Genomic DNA, 16,298 nt, shown 5'->3' with positions numbered 1-16,298 from the left:
TTTCCATGCTGGTTTGGAAAGAAAAATCTATTAGAAGTGTTATGAATAAAATATCATGTGGAGTTCACAGAGACAGATCAAGCCAGACACCTTATTATCAGTCTTACTAGTTAAAATCATCAGTTATTACCACCAAATGGTATTACTTTTATGTAAGACCTAAGGAATAGGATTTTGGGTTCTGATTGCCAGAAGATGGAGATGAATAATGCTCTAAGATGGATGCTTGACTGTCACATTTCACTAGGTGAGCAAGGGTACACAAAGGCAGAATCTCATAAGATCTTTGTAAGTAAATTAATAACGTATATTCCAAGTAGTGATGCAGATAGTGGCAAAGTGATTTAAAACCGTAGAAAACAAAAAATATATCCTCATTTTCTTTTGATAAATGGATTATTGTTAAATTATCAGTGTCACTGTGTTGCCAAGCTGCCAAAATTTATCCTTAGTGGCCAACCCAATATTCAGTACTTGCTCCAGATTCTTAGCCTGGTGACATACATATTCAAAAGCAAAACAGTGGAACAAAAATTATAAACTATCATCATTAGTAATCCCCACACAATTGCCCTCATTTTCTTTTGATAAATGGATTATTGTTAAATTATCAGTGTCACTGTGTTGCCAAGCTGCCAAAATTTATCCTTAGTGGCCAACCCAATATTCAGTACTTGCTCCAGATTCTTAGCCTGGTGACATACATATTCAAAAGCAAAACAGTGGAACAAAAATTATAAACTATCATCATTAGTAATCCCCACACAATTGCTGCGATTCTTCAACAGCCAAATCAAACCCAGCACCTGCTGATGCTATCACTACCCAATACTACTACTTGGTTACAGGGTCTGCATAAGTATAACTGCGAAATCCGCCTGACTTTTTTTCAGTATTGTCTCCCTAACTCTTTCTGATGCACAGTCACAGGAATATCACTCATGAATGGTAACCACAACTTTCAAATGAGAAATTGAAATATTTAACTGAGATATCATAAATTGTTTATATACAAAAATCTGAAGTGAGTAACATTTAACTAATTTTCAGTAAGGTCACATTTTCCACCGCTAGCTACTAGTTGCCATATAAGAGAAAGTTTCAACAAATGAACATTACAAATAAAGAACACCAAGCTGTAATTCTGTTTTTAAGTAGCAAATCTTACTCCCTAAAGAGTTTCAGAAGAGAGGAAGTACAGTCTATTGTAAGGCAATCTAAGATTGATATAAAAAAGAAGAAATGCCTCAGTTAAATAAGCATACACTAAACTTACTACCTTTCTGTATTTTGGGATTTGACTGAACTTCGAGTATCACTGTTGTCACGGTGTCTGCATACATATCATTAGCTGGATTTGCCACCCACTGGAAGACAAAACAAAAATTGTAATTTGATCCCATTATTTGAGCTGTGTGCATAATGCAATGTAAAAGCAATGTAACACTCACACTCTCCTGTTTGCTCTTCTCTGAATTCTAGCTTCAAATGGCTGCCGTACAGTTCACACGAAATTATTAACTGTTTTTAACTTGGTATATTCCAGTAATTTCCCATGAAAAATTCCAGCGTTAAATGTTTTTGAACACATTTATGAAATAGTTACTAATTACCAAAACTCTTTGGGGGGAGAGGAGGGAACACCATTTGACATTATTTAAATTACTATTTGCCAAATAAAAAAAAGGCACCAAACTTGCTATTATACTCTTGAGTCACAGCAAAAAAGGAAACTAACAGTGGCTAAATGAGACAACATGCACCAACAAAGGACCATAGCTCAAGGGAACCTTGTTCTAGCTTTCATTCTAGCTTTTCATCCTGTCATCCAATAGAAAAATACTTAAATCATTTAATTCTGTGTAGCATCAATATGATACTACTTTGCAGAAACTGGAGAAGAAAATATTTCTTTATCCCTCACCAATGCCCACCTCAAGGACTACCATGCCTGGTTCCTGGATCACAGTAATATTTTTGAAAACCTTCAAGGCCGGTTTTTGTTGAATTTCTATTTCTTCTACATCACCTACGGAGTGACAACAAATGGTTAGCAAGAATAAAATTATACTGAAAGCAAGACTAACTTTGTCTGCATAAGAAAGCAGGTAATTTTAAGAATAGGAGGGGTTGCTGTTATTATTACAACTGCTCAGAGCAGCTCACAAAATGGAAGCACACACTTTCTTCCTGCACTTGACAATGCTATTTTTGTTGTTCTGGATTGTGTGTTTTTTTTAGTATGTAATATTGACCATTTTACTTGTTTTGCATTCTCACTGGTTTAGTACACTGATGTCAGCACACCAATGGAAAAAAAAAACTACCCGAGAAATTGAGTGCTCTGTTTGCAGAATTAAACAGCTCCCCTTATACCCTTAAAGGACAAACCATTGCTTACATAAGAATAGAGTTTAAAACAAAAGCATCTGTGTGCCAGGTAGCGCTCAGGTTATGAGACCTGAACACCAACTGAACTCAGGTTTTCTCTTCACTACTGGTGTGAATTAGATTCTGACACCGGAGAAGTACAAAATAAGTCCTGAGCTTTAAATCTGGGAAGGGATCCTGCCAAGTGCGCGTGCTTTTAATGCACTAGGACAAGAGTTGCCCCTAACCTTTAAGAAAGCTAAACAAAAGCACTAGGGATCACACTAGTGGCAGATTGAAACAGCTGCTAATAAAAAACCCAACAGGTTAGATTCTTGCCCCCTGGGGAGGGACAGAAGAGTCTGTCTGTCACAAAGGAGGCCAGAGCTTTCATTTTCATTAACTGGATGGTATTACCCATTCTATTTTTGGGCTGGAGATAAAAGATCAGAAATAAATTTTGTATCAGAGTGGCTATAGCACTCACTTTGGGACTGTCAGGAGACAATATTGCTATATGCTCCTAATTTCGTAATACAACTACAGTAGAATCCCCCATAAAGGATCTAGCAGAAGTTGCGTAATCTAACGAAAGCTGTAAAATATGAAACAAACTGTGACACTTCAGTTACTAGCAAAGGCATTTCCACTCAAAAAACCTCTGAAGACCAGAAGTTGTTTTAAAAGTTGACGACTATACATCATGACCGTGTCTTTCCAAATACGCACCAGTAAGTTTCTGCAGCTGATAATAAAGCAGATTAAAAGGGCCCGTATATGGAATGGCTTGTGTCTGTGTTACAGTGCTCATCGCCAAGTCTGTATAATCTGAAAGAAATTTTAAACATATGTATTAAAAATTATCCCTTTGAATTGACTTGCCACAAAATAAAATTGCCTCTGCAGATAAATAATGACATTTAAGAGGGTTAAAAAGGACAATTTGTAAAGAGAACGATGGAGCATGCTTTAAGATAAATAATGTCTTTCTGGTGTAGAAACCAGCAAGAGCTTGTTGTTTATCATTTCCATTAGAAGCAAACAACAAACTAGGACAGGGGAATTGTTCCGCCACAAGCTCTTCTGACCTTACATGTAATTATTCATCTATTTTGAGAACAGATCAATTTCTTCAGTAATAAATAGCATAGAAGCAATACACAACATTTTCACTGTATTGTAGCTTTTTATACTAAAAACTAGTGACATTTTAGAAACTGGCACGACAACTGATCAAGGTGCTTTTCTGTTCTCATAACATGTTTTATGCCTATTCATGCAGAGGAAGAAGTTTTAAGTAACCAGAAGGGAAATGGAATTTTGCTTCTTTTCTTTTACAGAATAGAAAAGATCTTAAATTTCACTGGACAATGAATTGAATGCCTGCCTTCTCACTCTCACCACAACAGCTCAGAACTGGGGGCAAAACTAAACAAAAATAAACCCAAGATTTTCACTAATTGCTTATCAAATATAAAATTACAGAAGAAAACTAGTATTATATGTTTCGTATGACAAAAGAAGGACACAGTAAGTTTCAATTACCAACTGAGCACATCACTGTCTTTACTTACTAGAGAGGTCACATGGGGAAAGGATGTGATAGTTAAAATTTCTTTTAACTAGGATTCCAGAAATTCTCTGTCCTTGCTCTGGTTTCTTATCTGCTAAAGATCCCATCACCTGGAAAGAACAACACCACAGTGCAACAAGGCCATCTGAAGTATTCATAGCTTAAAGGTAACTATGAAATAAAGTTTCTTCAGAAAAATCAAACACAGTATAAAATTAACGCTGAAAATAAAAGAAGGTCAGAGTAACCAACAAACATTCTGAGATGTAGCAGAAGAAAAAGTAGGAAGAGTGAAGAGCCAGAAAACACAAAACCACCAAACAACCCTCCAAAGCCAACCCCCAATACAACACTAAAACCAAAACATTCACATGCTTTAAGTTCCTGGAAAACACAGACAATGCGACACCAATTAAAAATAGAAGCCTGGAAAATGTAGGTTTTACCCCAGAGGAAAATATTGCTGTACCGATAAGAAAACACTGATTTTATACCTTAGCAAGTTTTTCTCCTCTGAAGTTTAATGTCACAGCTTCGGTATTCCTAGGATTATGAACTTCAATGTGAACTTCATCATTATCCTCATATTCCCGTATCAGTGCTGCTTTCAATCTGGCCATTTCGTTCTGCTCACCATGAACCAAAATCTATAGGAAAGATAGTTTTCCTATTAGCAGAAGTTATTTGTTCAACCAGACTTATTTAGTGAACAAATTATCCAAGAAAACTGCCATCTTGTACCTCATCTTTATAACAATTTCATGAGGTCACAATATACCAAACATTAGCTCACTTACATGACATAGCTCTATGTAATTATCCTATGCATTATTCAAAGGCCTAGATTTCACGACCCTAGGCATCAGTAGAAAAACACACACAAATAAGCAGAATGCATTACAGAGATCGCATTTAACTTCTCATACACAAACCACATTGTTTATTAAGAAAGGGAAGTTGTCACTAAAGTTCAACAATAGAAGTTAGTTAGCTTTACATTTTTATGTCTGCATGTAAATATAACATGCAATTCAGAGACGATGCTTCACAGTTCACAATTTTCTTTGCCAAGTTAAATCCTCTTCTGCTATGATTTGTTTTCTTTCTTACCTGTGCTTGCACGCAGGTTCTCCTCCAGTCTCTGCAAGTTTTAGATCCTAGTCCCCATTTTCATACTCTGGTCCTTCACACCTCCTGCTCCCTGTGATTTGCTCCTACTTTTTCCTGCAAGTGCTGCCTTCTACATACTTAATGTTGGCCTATACTGTATCTTACTTGTGCAAAACACTGCTGAAACAGGTTCTGGACTGTAACACTTTCATGAAAGTCATCCCCAGATATCCCATATGCAGACAGCCGAGAGCAAGTTCATCTTTACTTTGTTAAGGTAATGTGACAAAAAATGGGTTACAATCTCCACCTTCTGTATTCAAAGCATAGGGATGCTGGCTACTGCTGGACACCCTTGATGGGAGATGACTCAGGGCTGTGAACTGGTTTGATGAACCCCACTCTGCAGAAATGGACAACATATATACTAACCACATGTGGAGGTTTCAGGGCCCGGATAAATTCACTGGTCTGTTGATAATCTGTGTGAGCAGAGAAAGAAATGTAATCCACAGACATCTTCAGTGGGAGTTTTTGCCCTGACATAGTAGTGATCTCTTCAGGTTCAGACATGATGTGCTAGGAAAAAAAGAGAGTACTTCAAATAAAAAACTGAAAGCCTCCTACAGACACCATATAACTAATGCTTTACATTTCAAAAAATCAAGGAAATTATATTGGCAGACAGATTAAATGTGAAACTTAAAAAAGCAAAATTTCACAAAACACAAACTCGAAGGAAAAAAGCATGCAAAACACACACCATTTCATCTTTTGCATCCTCAGCAGATCTGGGAGTTTTTTTGGTTTTTTTTGTTTTTTTTTTTTTTTTTTTTTTTTTTTTTTTTTTTTTTTTTTTTTTTTTTTTTTTTTTACAGACACAGCTCTCTCAAATCTGCATTGAGATTGTAACAAGTGTGTAACCTCTATCTCTAAAGGCAAAACTAGATGCTCTGGCTGCCCTTAGCTGCTGGAATTTGGAAGAAAGGATTTCATTTTCTACAACCGGACAGTGGCACAACATGCACAAGACAGTCAGGCCTCTAACACACAGGAGGCGTCAGATTTAATGCCACCTCCTCTGAGTAAGGGTTAGGGCTCCCCTCTCAAAAAGTTAAATGGTGGAGGCACCTAAAGATGGAGAAAAGTATCAATCATTCTTTCTGATGACAAGATAACTGCTCCTAGAGAAGATTCTGTGCAACATCACTGGAAATGGCCATATACACATCTTCTGTACTTTTCCAGCAATTGTAGTTTTGACTACATAATTATGGGTACCCGACAGCCATCTTCTTGGTAAATCCAAAGACACTTGCTATTGGCCAATTCTTTTTAAACGTAACTATGAATGTGAATACTACCTCATATTAGTAAGTTGTGGTGCGTTAGCAACTCACCTTAGCAAGCGTTCCTTCCACACAGTACCCCGCTATAATAACTCCGTTTCTCTTATCTGTGCACCAGCTCTCAAACAACTCTCTGGATAAGCCACTCTGCATCATACCCGGGGAAGCCATCACAACACTTGGGCCAATATCATCAAAATGATCCATACTCTAAATGGACAAACAGCAAGAACAGCAGTTACCATAACTCACTTAGATGCAGCCTAGCTGCACCCTTGCACAACATACAAGTAGAGCCCTATGTTCACAGATTATACCCATCGTCAAAAAAAGTCCCCTTTGCAGGAAAGTTCCTCCTACTGATGCCCATAAAAAGCATGGTGATCTATAGTGGAGGAAAAGTTGGGGCATAAGCTCGCCTCATCCAGCCCTCTAAACAGTGGGATAGCAGATAACTCAGACAGAAACCTGAACATAACCAAACTATTAGGATAGTAAACGTGCAAACTATTCAGCAAATAGGAACTCTTCTGCCACACCTCCTCTTCTGTAGGACAACCTTATCTCAAGCTTACCTTCAGATTACTAATATGCTTGAAAACAAATGGATTGTTGATGTTAATTTGCTTGCGGATTTTGTCATTCATGGCATTGACATACGTCTGATAAACTGCCATACATTTCTTTGCCAAAGAGGAGGCATAGTATATAGGGATATCATGGAGTTCAGGATGATTCTGCCAGTATTCATCTAAAAAACAAAGAACAATGAAAAAGAACAAAAAACCCCAAACCAACCATCCACCAAATAACCAAACAACCCTGCCCACAGCATTATCTCTAAAATGCATGCTTCTCAGAAATGTTAATACCTCTTTACAGATTTAGCAGTGGTTTTTTTTTTTTCATTTTTATCACAGAAAATCACTATCACAGACTTTTTTTTCCACTTGCTCTGCTATAGAAGAAAAAGCAATCCACCAACTAAAAACGTATACAACTGGTAAAACAGGCAAACAAACAAGAAAAAGATGAACTTCAGATATTTTTGGCAGGTCAAATTCCACCAGCTTCAGCTACAAGATATAAACTATACATTATATTACACAGCAATAAATCTACATTTAAAACAATGCAAGTTATACCACACTTTTGCAACAGAATGTCTCTGTCAAATATTAATTATGCATCTAAGAGCTAGGGACATCTGCACATAAATATGTCGGTGAGAATTCACTATATCAGTGTTCTGTAAAACAATTCCATGGGGTTTAAGGCATGAAGGGATCCTCCAGTTATCAAGCCTGGCTTCCTCTGTATCACCCACAGTTATATTTTACAAGCTTAACTGAAACATAAAACAGGAAAAAAGCCTCTACTAACCACCATTTATTTTATCACTGATGACAGCAGCCATGACCTTTGCTGAACACAAAGAAGAGATCTGAATGCAGCTACACAATCCAAACTTACTCATTTCCCTCTTGGATACAGTACCACTAGTCTAAAACATATTTATATTGCATAAAAGAGGAACAACCATCCAGAAATAGAAGTACACTCTTTATTTGTCGACTAAACTTTTCAGATTACATCAGAGAGGCTCACTGCCACTATCTTAATAAGCTCAAGCGTAAGGGGGAAACGGCCAATAAAAGATAACCCATAGCAGGACTTAGCAAGTGACATTAAAAGACTCACCCTTTGTCACAATTTTCTATGCCATAACACAGTATTTTAGGTTCTGTCATACACTTATGGAAAAAAGAAAAACACAGAAGTCTGCGGGCATGTGAGATGCAATTGCATTTTCTACCTAATTAAGCATCCAATTGCACGTCTAGCTCTAGTAGATGTATTTTCAAGCTTATCTTTAGAAACTCACTTTAGTATCTACACACAGCAAGGAGAGGCCAACAAATTATGAACTAATGGCTATGCAAAATGGAAAATGTTCGGTTTTTATCTTCTCAGTAAAAGAAACAAAACCGTCAATCATTGATAAGTAGTAAATAATCCTATCAAGTACTACCCCATGCCTAGATCTATATTTCTTACTAACATTTGAATAGAGCGGTAACACATTTTGAAATCAAACTAGTTTCTAATGCTGAGCTAAACTGCAATGGAAAGTAAAAAGAATGTTACCTATTTAGATTCGACAACCCTAAAAATAAGTATTTTAATTTTGAGATAGTTATCTTTTGATCTCGCCAGCATTTACAGGAGCAAAAAGACTCTGAAAAGCCATGTAACATAGTACAAATTAAATGTGCTAAAAGAAAGCAAAGAAGCCTGGAAATAATTTAGTCACAAACTGTTTTATCTGAAGCATCTCGTAACAACTACCTGTATATTTTATGTGAAGTGGCTTGTTATGACCATGTACAATTCCCCCCCTACCCCCCCATTTTTGCTCTCCTTAACAAAGCCCAATTTGCTTTCCCATTACCATAAGGACTTCGCTCCAACTGTCTGTTACAGTCTTCTCAGCTTTTTCTATAAAGACTTCTTCACAGAAGTCTGTGAATTAAAGGACAAAGGTAGTGGGACTTTGGAACAAAATGGAGGGTTTTTTTAGCTGTACAGTTTAAATAGAACAGTTGTTGTGATTGCTCACTTTGCAATTTGTAATAATAGTCCCTCTTTGCCGAAATCCTGGTTCAACAGGATTCGGAAGTCACATACATACTACCAGCCCACTGCGCCTTCCTTTCTAGGTCTCTGTCCTGCCTCACCAAGCAGAACGGTCTTGATTGCTTTATTGGATTTTTTGAACAAACACGTGCTGTATATTCTCAGGTAATTAACGTACTGGAAAGTGGCTGAAGAGTTGTTTAAAAAATCATTGTATCTGAAAGACTGCACACAAAAACATTCTCATTTAACTTTGTAACCCTTTTATTAAGGGGAGCTGGGAAGGTACGTACCTAAAATTAAAAGTAGTTCTTGAGCTCGACCCAAGGCAAACACCGGAATAAGACCTCTACCTCCTCTATTTACAATGTCGTGAACAGTGTTACAGAATCTCGCCTCTCGCTCTTCCCTTTTTTCATGGATATGAGTACCATACGTGGACTCCTACACAAAGAGAAACCAAATATTAGAAGTACTGACACACAGACTAGTTCTCGATCTTCTCCTCTGAATCCAACAAGAAAATGCAGAAAAACATACTGGTGTTAATACGGAGGGGAGGGGAGGGAGAGGGGTAAGGTGAAGGAAAAAAAAATCAAAACCACCCCCTAATTCCCATAACCACCTCCACCAAGATAAATAATCAAGATTTCCCCTCTCCCAACCCCCTCCAGGCAATTTGGAAAGACAGATCCTGTTAGCAGTAATAATGATAAAAAAAAAGGTTAGAACTATTATTTTTATGCTTCTTTTAAGAGGTTTCGAATTCAACGTACTTATTTCCCTAACTGGAAATGCTGCCACTGCTTTGACAAAGTGAAGCCACATTAACATGGCTCACTAGTGGTACGTGTGCCACCGTTGAGAAACACCTAGCCTAAAATACAGAAATTACACAATATACAGAATTTTGATGTGACTTAAAATTAAATTATCAGTTACAGAAAGCAGTTAGAAGGGACACAATAAATGAAATAATATTAAGCATTATTCTGAAAGATCCCACTGTTTGTTTCCAGATAAAACTGTTACTTTTAAAGTTTCCCTGAGTTTCTTATTTTCCACATGTGAATTCAGAATAAAACCATTTTGCTCAGAAAACAAAAGAAAGCTATGGAATAGCGCTCAGGGCACCCCCTACCCAGAACAAATTCTCAAGATAGCTGGAAGTAGGTTAGTATCTAGAAAAGAAAGTTACCTGGCTAAACTAGGGTTTGTACAATACATCTAGCCAACATAAGTCAAACCCCAGTAAATCTCCCATCTTGAAAAGCTTTGTCTAGAGGCTTAAGGAACTTGATCAGAAAAATTACCAAAACAAAACCAGACTTTTTAATACAGTGAACAAAAATGTTGGGAGCGTTCTGAACACCCAAGCATTTAGATATTTAAATTAGGCATCAACACTAAACCTCCACTGTCTTTCACATTCTGTTTTAGCTTTAATTAATACCCCTATACTATATATATTTATATATTCACTAATCTATATATTTACTAATATAAAGAAATAATTCTGTAAAACTTACAATTATAAGAATATCAGGTTTAATATTGGGAATCTCAGCTGCCATTAGATGTCTGTCCTCCTGTCTTGAGAAATCACCTGTGTACAAAAGCTATTGGAGACAAAGAGAAGCAATTATTCTGATTACGGGTTCTACCAGGTCAGCAGTCTTTAAAAAGCTGTGGTATGGGAATGGTATTTTTTAAGCAAAGACGGTTTCAAGGAATTTATGAAAAAAACCTCACTTGTACATTAACTAAAGACTTTTCTGATGTGGACAGTGCTTACAATATTAGGACAATAGTACTACAATACAAATATTTTAAACACAGTAAGTGAAGGTATTTCAAGCAGTACTATAATTGCAACAGACCGAGGTAAACAATTATTAAGATTTTTTTTGTTGTTTGGGATATAAAGGTACCATTTTCAGACTCTTGCATACATTAAGAAGTAAAAATTGTTATAACAGAAAATACAACAAGTCCTAAGTGGAATTAAAAAGCAGATAAAACTGCATTTACATATCAGAATGCAAATATAATGAATAATCCACAAAATTACTTTCTAGAAATTCTTTTAAGATTTTCTGATACTAAAAAAAGCCTGTATTCTAGCAGATTTTCCAAAGAGAATGGTCATGTTCCCAGTTACATGAAGAAGTAATTTGTAGCTGTTAGTAACTTTTAATGGATTCTTAACTGCAGGGTGGAATGCAGCTCTCTGCTTAATAATCATTCTATTGATCAAAATACGAATAACAACAAAAACCCAGTCAGCAGCAGCAGATAACTGGTCTAGTGGCAACCTACTACCACATTCCTCATTTGTTTCACAGGGAAATAAACAAAATAATGGATATTAAAACCCAATCTATTTGAGTAATGTATAGTAAGAGGGTGTCTTGGTTTAACCCCAGCAGCATCCAAGCACCAGGCAGCTGCTCACTCCCTCCTCTCCCACAGTTTATAGACTGAGCATGACATCCTGTGGTATGGAATATCACTTTAGCTAGTCTGGGTCAGCTGCCTGGCCAGGCTCTCTCCCAGCTTGTGGTGCACCTCCTCACTGGCAGAGCACTGGAAACTGAAAAGTCCTTAACTTAGGGTAAACACTACTTAGCAACTACTAAAACATCATTGTTTTATCAGCATTATTCTCACACTAAACTCAAAACACAGCCCTGTACCAGCTGCTAGGAAGAAAATTAACTCTATCCCAGCTGAAACGAGGAGGGAAAAGCTGAAAAAGGGAAAACTCTTTCTCAATCATGCCCTAATCAGAATTTAAAAAAAAAGGCAGTAAGATACCTAAATTTTAATGTAATCACTGTAAATTCAGTTCCATTTCTATACTTGTAAAAAACTTTAAACCTTTAAAATTTTCAATCATTATAAATCATGAACAAAGTCCTACTAGACAGGAAGCCTCAGGACCACCATTTCTCTTCCCTCCTCAAGGCTGTACGAAACTTCTCTTGGGCAGATATTATCCTACTGAACTCCAGTTCAAGAGATTAGTTTCAAGTACCTGGTTTTGACACAGTGCTGCCTGTCGTTATATGATGACTTATTTAATCTATCTGTGCCCAAAATTAATAATAAACTTATTTCTTTAGGTATTTTACCAAAAAAAAAAAAGAGAAAAATGTTAAGCTGCAAACCTTGACAAATGCCATTTAACCACTCAAGACAGGCACACACACATGTTAAATCAGAATTACAAAATAAACATATCTACATAGATTTTACTAAAATCCAGCTTCCATAAGACTGCCTCAGCTATCAGCTACCTCTGAGTTGATGTGCAAGGAAAACTACATGTTTACTGGTTCCAAGTCCGAGTCATAACTCGCTCCCATAAAATCCAAACATCCTACCTGGTTCAATACACGTGTCACTTGCTAGTTCTAATCAACGAGAAAATACATGCTCTAAGTCAAGGCCTCCCACCTTGACTTGAGTCTAAGTCTATTTGACAGCCACAGTGGTGGGACATCACAGACAATAATAAATAATGACATTAGAATTCAGGCTCGATTTCCACTTTATAATAAAAAGAAAATACCTTAACACCAGCTATTTCAATCATAAACATGGCTGCTCCCAGAACGTGGCCTGCGTGGTAACACCAGAATTTGATTCCTGCCACCTCTTTCACTTCATGGAAGTTGATGGTCTCAATCTTGTCCATGCTTTCTTCAAGGTCTGTTTCTGTGTATAGCATGTCATCCGCTGATATATTACTGGATGTAAGTGAAATGGCTAAATATCAGCTCATCTTACTTCAGCTTAGATTATATAACAGTTGGAAGAAAACACCTTCTGGATTTTTGCCCACTGACAGTAAGATACCCCTTCAGCTACATCTCCGACACTAGAAATCAAGCCCAGGTACTCTACTGTAGTTCACCTAAGCAGAGTTTCAAAAGAGCCTTTCTTTTGAAAGGCCATGCTAGGATAGCCTTTTCAGTTCAGGATCTGCTCTGTATTTGTCTAGAGGTACCAAAAAATTCCCAGACTGGACAGAGATCTGCCGCTTAGTTTGCAACACTCCTCAAAAAAAGAACTAAACCACACTTTTCCCATGAGCCCAGAACAAACAAGTTAAAAGAGGACTGTTTATCAGGTTTATGACCCACGCTAGAATCTGCTGAGTTGAGATACGCTCAAGACCACTGCATTCACACTGAAAAGATGTATCAAGGCATGTAACATGAGGAAAAGAAAAGAAAAAAAGAGAAAAAACCCCAAGGACATGTAAGTAACAGAGAACTCTTTGTATATTTAATCTGACCTTGTCCTGAAGAATGATTTCTATCTTTAAGGGCCTAAAATTCACTACTTCTCTGAAGCTTAAGAAAAAATAGACATTAAAAGGTGTAAGAACAAAACAGTGTCTTAAAAGAGACAGATGTGGAAAAAAAAAAGGGATACTATTAAAGGTCCAAATAAGACAAATGAAAAGAATGAGAAGGGAGAAGGAGAGATTTATAATATCTTTTTTAATTGATAGATATCAATAAAAAATTATTTGAGAGACACATTATCCATGAAGCCGTAAGATGATTAATTACTTCTATCTTGGTTATAATACTGCTACGTGTGGCAACATCCAGGTTCATCTAAGTTTTTTACTGGATCTATAGGTGAAATAATTCAAGAGTTGAAGAGACAACCCACAGGTCAGCTTACCTGACTTTGACATAGTCTGAGAGAAGCCATCTGTAAATAGCTTTTGTGGCGTGAGTCATAAAAGTCCTTCCTTTAAAACTTGTTTTCTGCAAAAACCATGGTAAAGCCCCACAGTGATCTAAATGGAAGCTTAAAACAGACACATGCATCCAATGAATACATCAACATTACACAACACTAATACCATATACATAAATCACATAATTCACTACTGCACTGGAATAACACAGCGTCATGAAAATCCAGAGACAGAATTTTTAACCTTGCTGTTAACTATGCTGGGCTGTTTTCTGTACACTGGTGACTAGTAACGCATCCAAAAAAAATAAGAGTAATACAGGAAATACTCCATTAATTGCAAAGATTTTGCCTGTATAACTTCAGAATTAATTTTTTTGTAATTTACACATAAACTTAGAGGGAGAAAAATAACAGGAACCAGGAACGCAGTAAATACCAAAGATAGGAGAAAGCGAACAACTGGGACCCTATGTTTGCATGTTGGACACTATGGATTAAAACATGAATTACTAAAGTAAAATTATTTGGCCACACTTCGAATTTGTGGTATCTTAAGTACCTTTCAAATATAGGTAGAACAAGCACAAACCACGAAAACCCAGGATTTTAGAGAGACCTGGTCATGACTGGTTAAATCACTTAGAAATGGCTCCCCCCGTCTTTTAGCCACTGAGCAGTCTCCGAGAGCTTTTTTCATTCAAAGACAACAGAGCGAAAACGACAACCAATGCTTTTCAGCAGACTTTATGTATAGAGAACTCATTCCAGAAGCTGTCGCAATGGTGTTAAGGCAGGACAGGTTATAAAAAAGTCAGACTTCTCAATGAGCTCAGAGGAGAGTGTAATGTCAAAACTGACTGAACATCCTTAATTTAAAAAGTTAGAAACTAAAATTCTGCCGTGTCATTACCATCTATGTAACACCTATTTTATCAGCCTCTCTTAATAATCTGCAAGTGAACACAGCTCAGACCACAATCTCCATATATTGGTTCTTTTAGGTACAACTTACTGACTAATTAGGAGGAGATCAATCTCAGCAGGATCTATCAAATCAATGTAAGGAAGAGCATCCATTCCTTCCAGTCCAGGATGGATTCCACAATCAAGCTTAAAAATAAAAGAAAGTTAGAGCTTCTAATAGAACACATAAAAAATCATCTCCCATTTTGGTCTAAAATACAATTACTAGTGACCGGTAACTTATAACATCATAAAAAAAAAAAATAATTTTTTTTTTTCCCTTACGCAATGCTTTTAGCATTGGGTTTCACATCTCAGGCTTCTGTCTACATGACTTTTCTCCACCGGGAAACTGAATACCTTTCAAAAGATCCCAGTCTGTTTACAACTTTGTACCTATGCAAGCTTTCATTCACACTTCAACAACACCTGGATGTACAGAGCCAGTGTATGGAAGTTATTTCAGCCACCACCTGAGAGGACAGCTGGAAAAGGGAGAGAAAACATGCATGTGTTTACAGGTGACTGCTTACACATAACCTTTAGTAAACATTACCCTTAAGTTCCACTGAAACCTAAGGTGTAAATTTTAGAGTCCGCTCTTCAGACACATAATTTTGGCTGGGGATATGAATTTATTTTGCAAGACAGCCTCTGTAAAGCCTACTATCATACATGCTATATTGCTCCAGAAAGGGACAAAACGTGCCTCTTCTAACACGAGGGCCGATTTCAGTGCGGAGGCCAAGTTTAACCCATAACAGCTTTTGTGATGTGAAGTACCATAATGAGAGGGCATACAAATACATTCATGCAATAATTACCATTATTTTTCTTCCTTTAAACTCCAGAATAATGCATGACCTTCCTACTTCTTGGCCAGCACCTCTGCAAAAGGATATCACAGTCATCAAAATTAAAACAAGCCACACCGTATAGCTGTTACTGTTAATTGGATACCTTCGGTGCGATTATTTCTCTGTGTAGAAATAACAACTGCACAATCCTTTTAAGCTCAGATATTGAAAGTAACTGAACAGTCATGTTTATCTCAATGAAAATGAGAGCCCGCTTAATACAGCGGAAATAAAAATAAACTGTTTAGGGAAATGACTTTGGTTTCTTCCTGTTTTTATCGCATGCCTGCGCACTCGACTCTCAAAGTACTGAGATGTACAATTAATGGGAAGTTTACTTAAATAACAGATTACTTTGGGCTGAATATGCTTGAAGTAGCATCTTCAAGTTGTCCGGATGACAGCTCTCGGGATGCTACCAGAAACACCTCCAAACTGCATTGGCATTTTTACCAGAGGAAAAAAATTCAACTTAAGATACTACACAATGCTGTCGAAGTGCAAAAGGCAAAAAAGAAGGTTTTTTTGTTCAGACGGCACTTCAGCGGTGCCTAAGGGAAGGACACAATCCTTCCAAGCATGACCGCTCTCCTGGAGACTGCAGGCTGCCCGCTCGCTGGAAAAGCAATCAACGAAAAAACAGAGGGAGGCCGGGAAAACCAACCCGGGATTTCAACGCTGCGAACAACGTTTCACCCAGGCCGCCCCGGGCACGCC

At 37.2% G+C, this 16,298-nt stretch overlaps 1 protein-coding gene across 1 annotated transcript; it reads right to left on the bottom strand.

Annotated features, from left to right (window-relative positions):
* Positions 1–1,279: 1,279 nt before the first annotated feature.
* Positions 1,280–15,635, bottom strand: CPSF3 (cleavage and polyadenylation specific factor 3, 73kDa; the record flags this gene model as incomplete). The annotated part of the gene is made up of 14 exons (XM_010145877.1): positions 15,549–15,635; positions 14,774–14,871; positions 13,741–13,869; positions 12,614–12,791; positions 10,569–10,658; positions 9,333–9,483; positions 6,978–7,153; positions 6,454–6,612; positions 5,486–5,632; positions 4,438–4,590; positions 3,945–4,053; positions 3,100–3,198; positions 1,935–2,029; positions 1,280–1,367 (listed from the first exon to the last, which is right to left on the bottom strand). Coding segments are annotated over exons 1-14 (1,759 nt in total), but the record flags the coding sequence as incomplete, so codon positions are not given.
* Positions 15,636–16,298: the final 663 nt, after the last annotated feature.

Source organism: Buceros rhinoceros, unplaced genomic scaffold (genome assembly GCF_000710305.1).
Source record: "Buceros rhinoceros silvestris isolate BGI_N320 unplaced genomic scaffold, ASM71030v1 scaffold25741, whole genome shotgun sequence".
Classification (NCBI taxonomy): domain Eukaryota; kingdom Metazoa; phylum Chordata; class Aves; order Bucerotiformes; family Bucerotidae; genus Buceros; species Buceros rhinoceros.
Note: the sequence above shows the minus strand (reverse complement) of the source record. Positions and strands in the feature narration are given on the sequence as shown.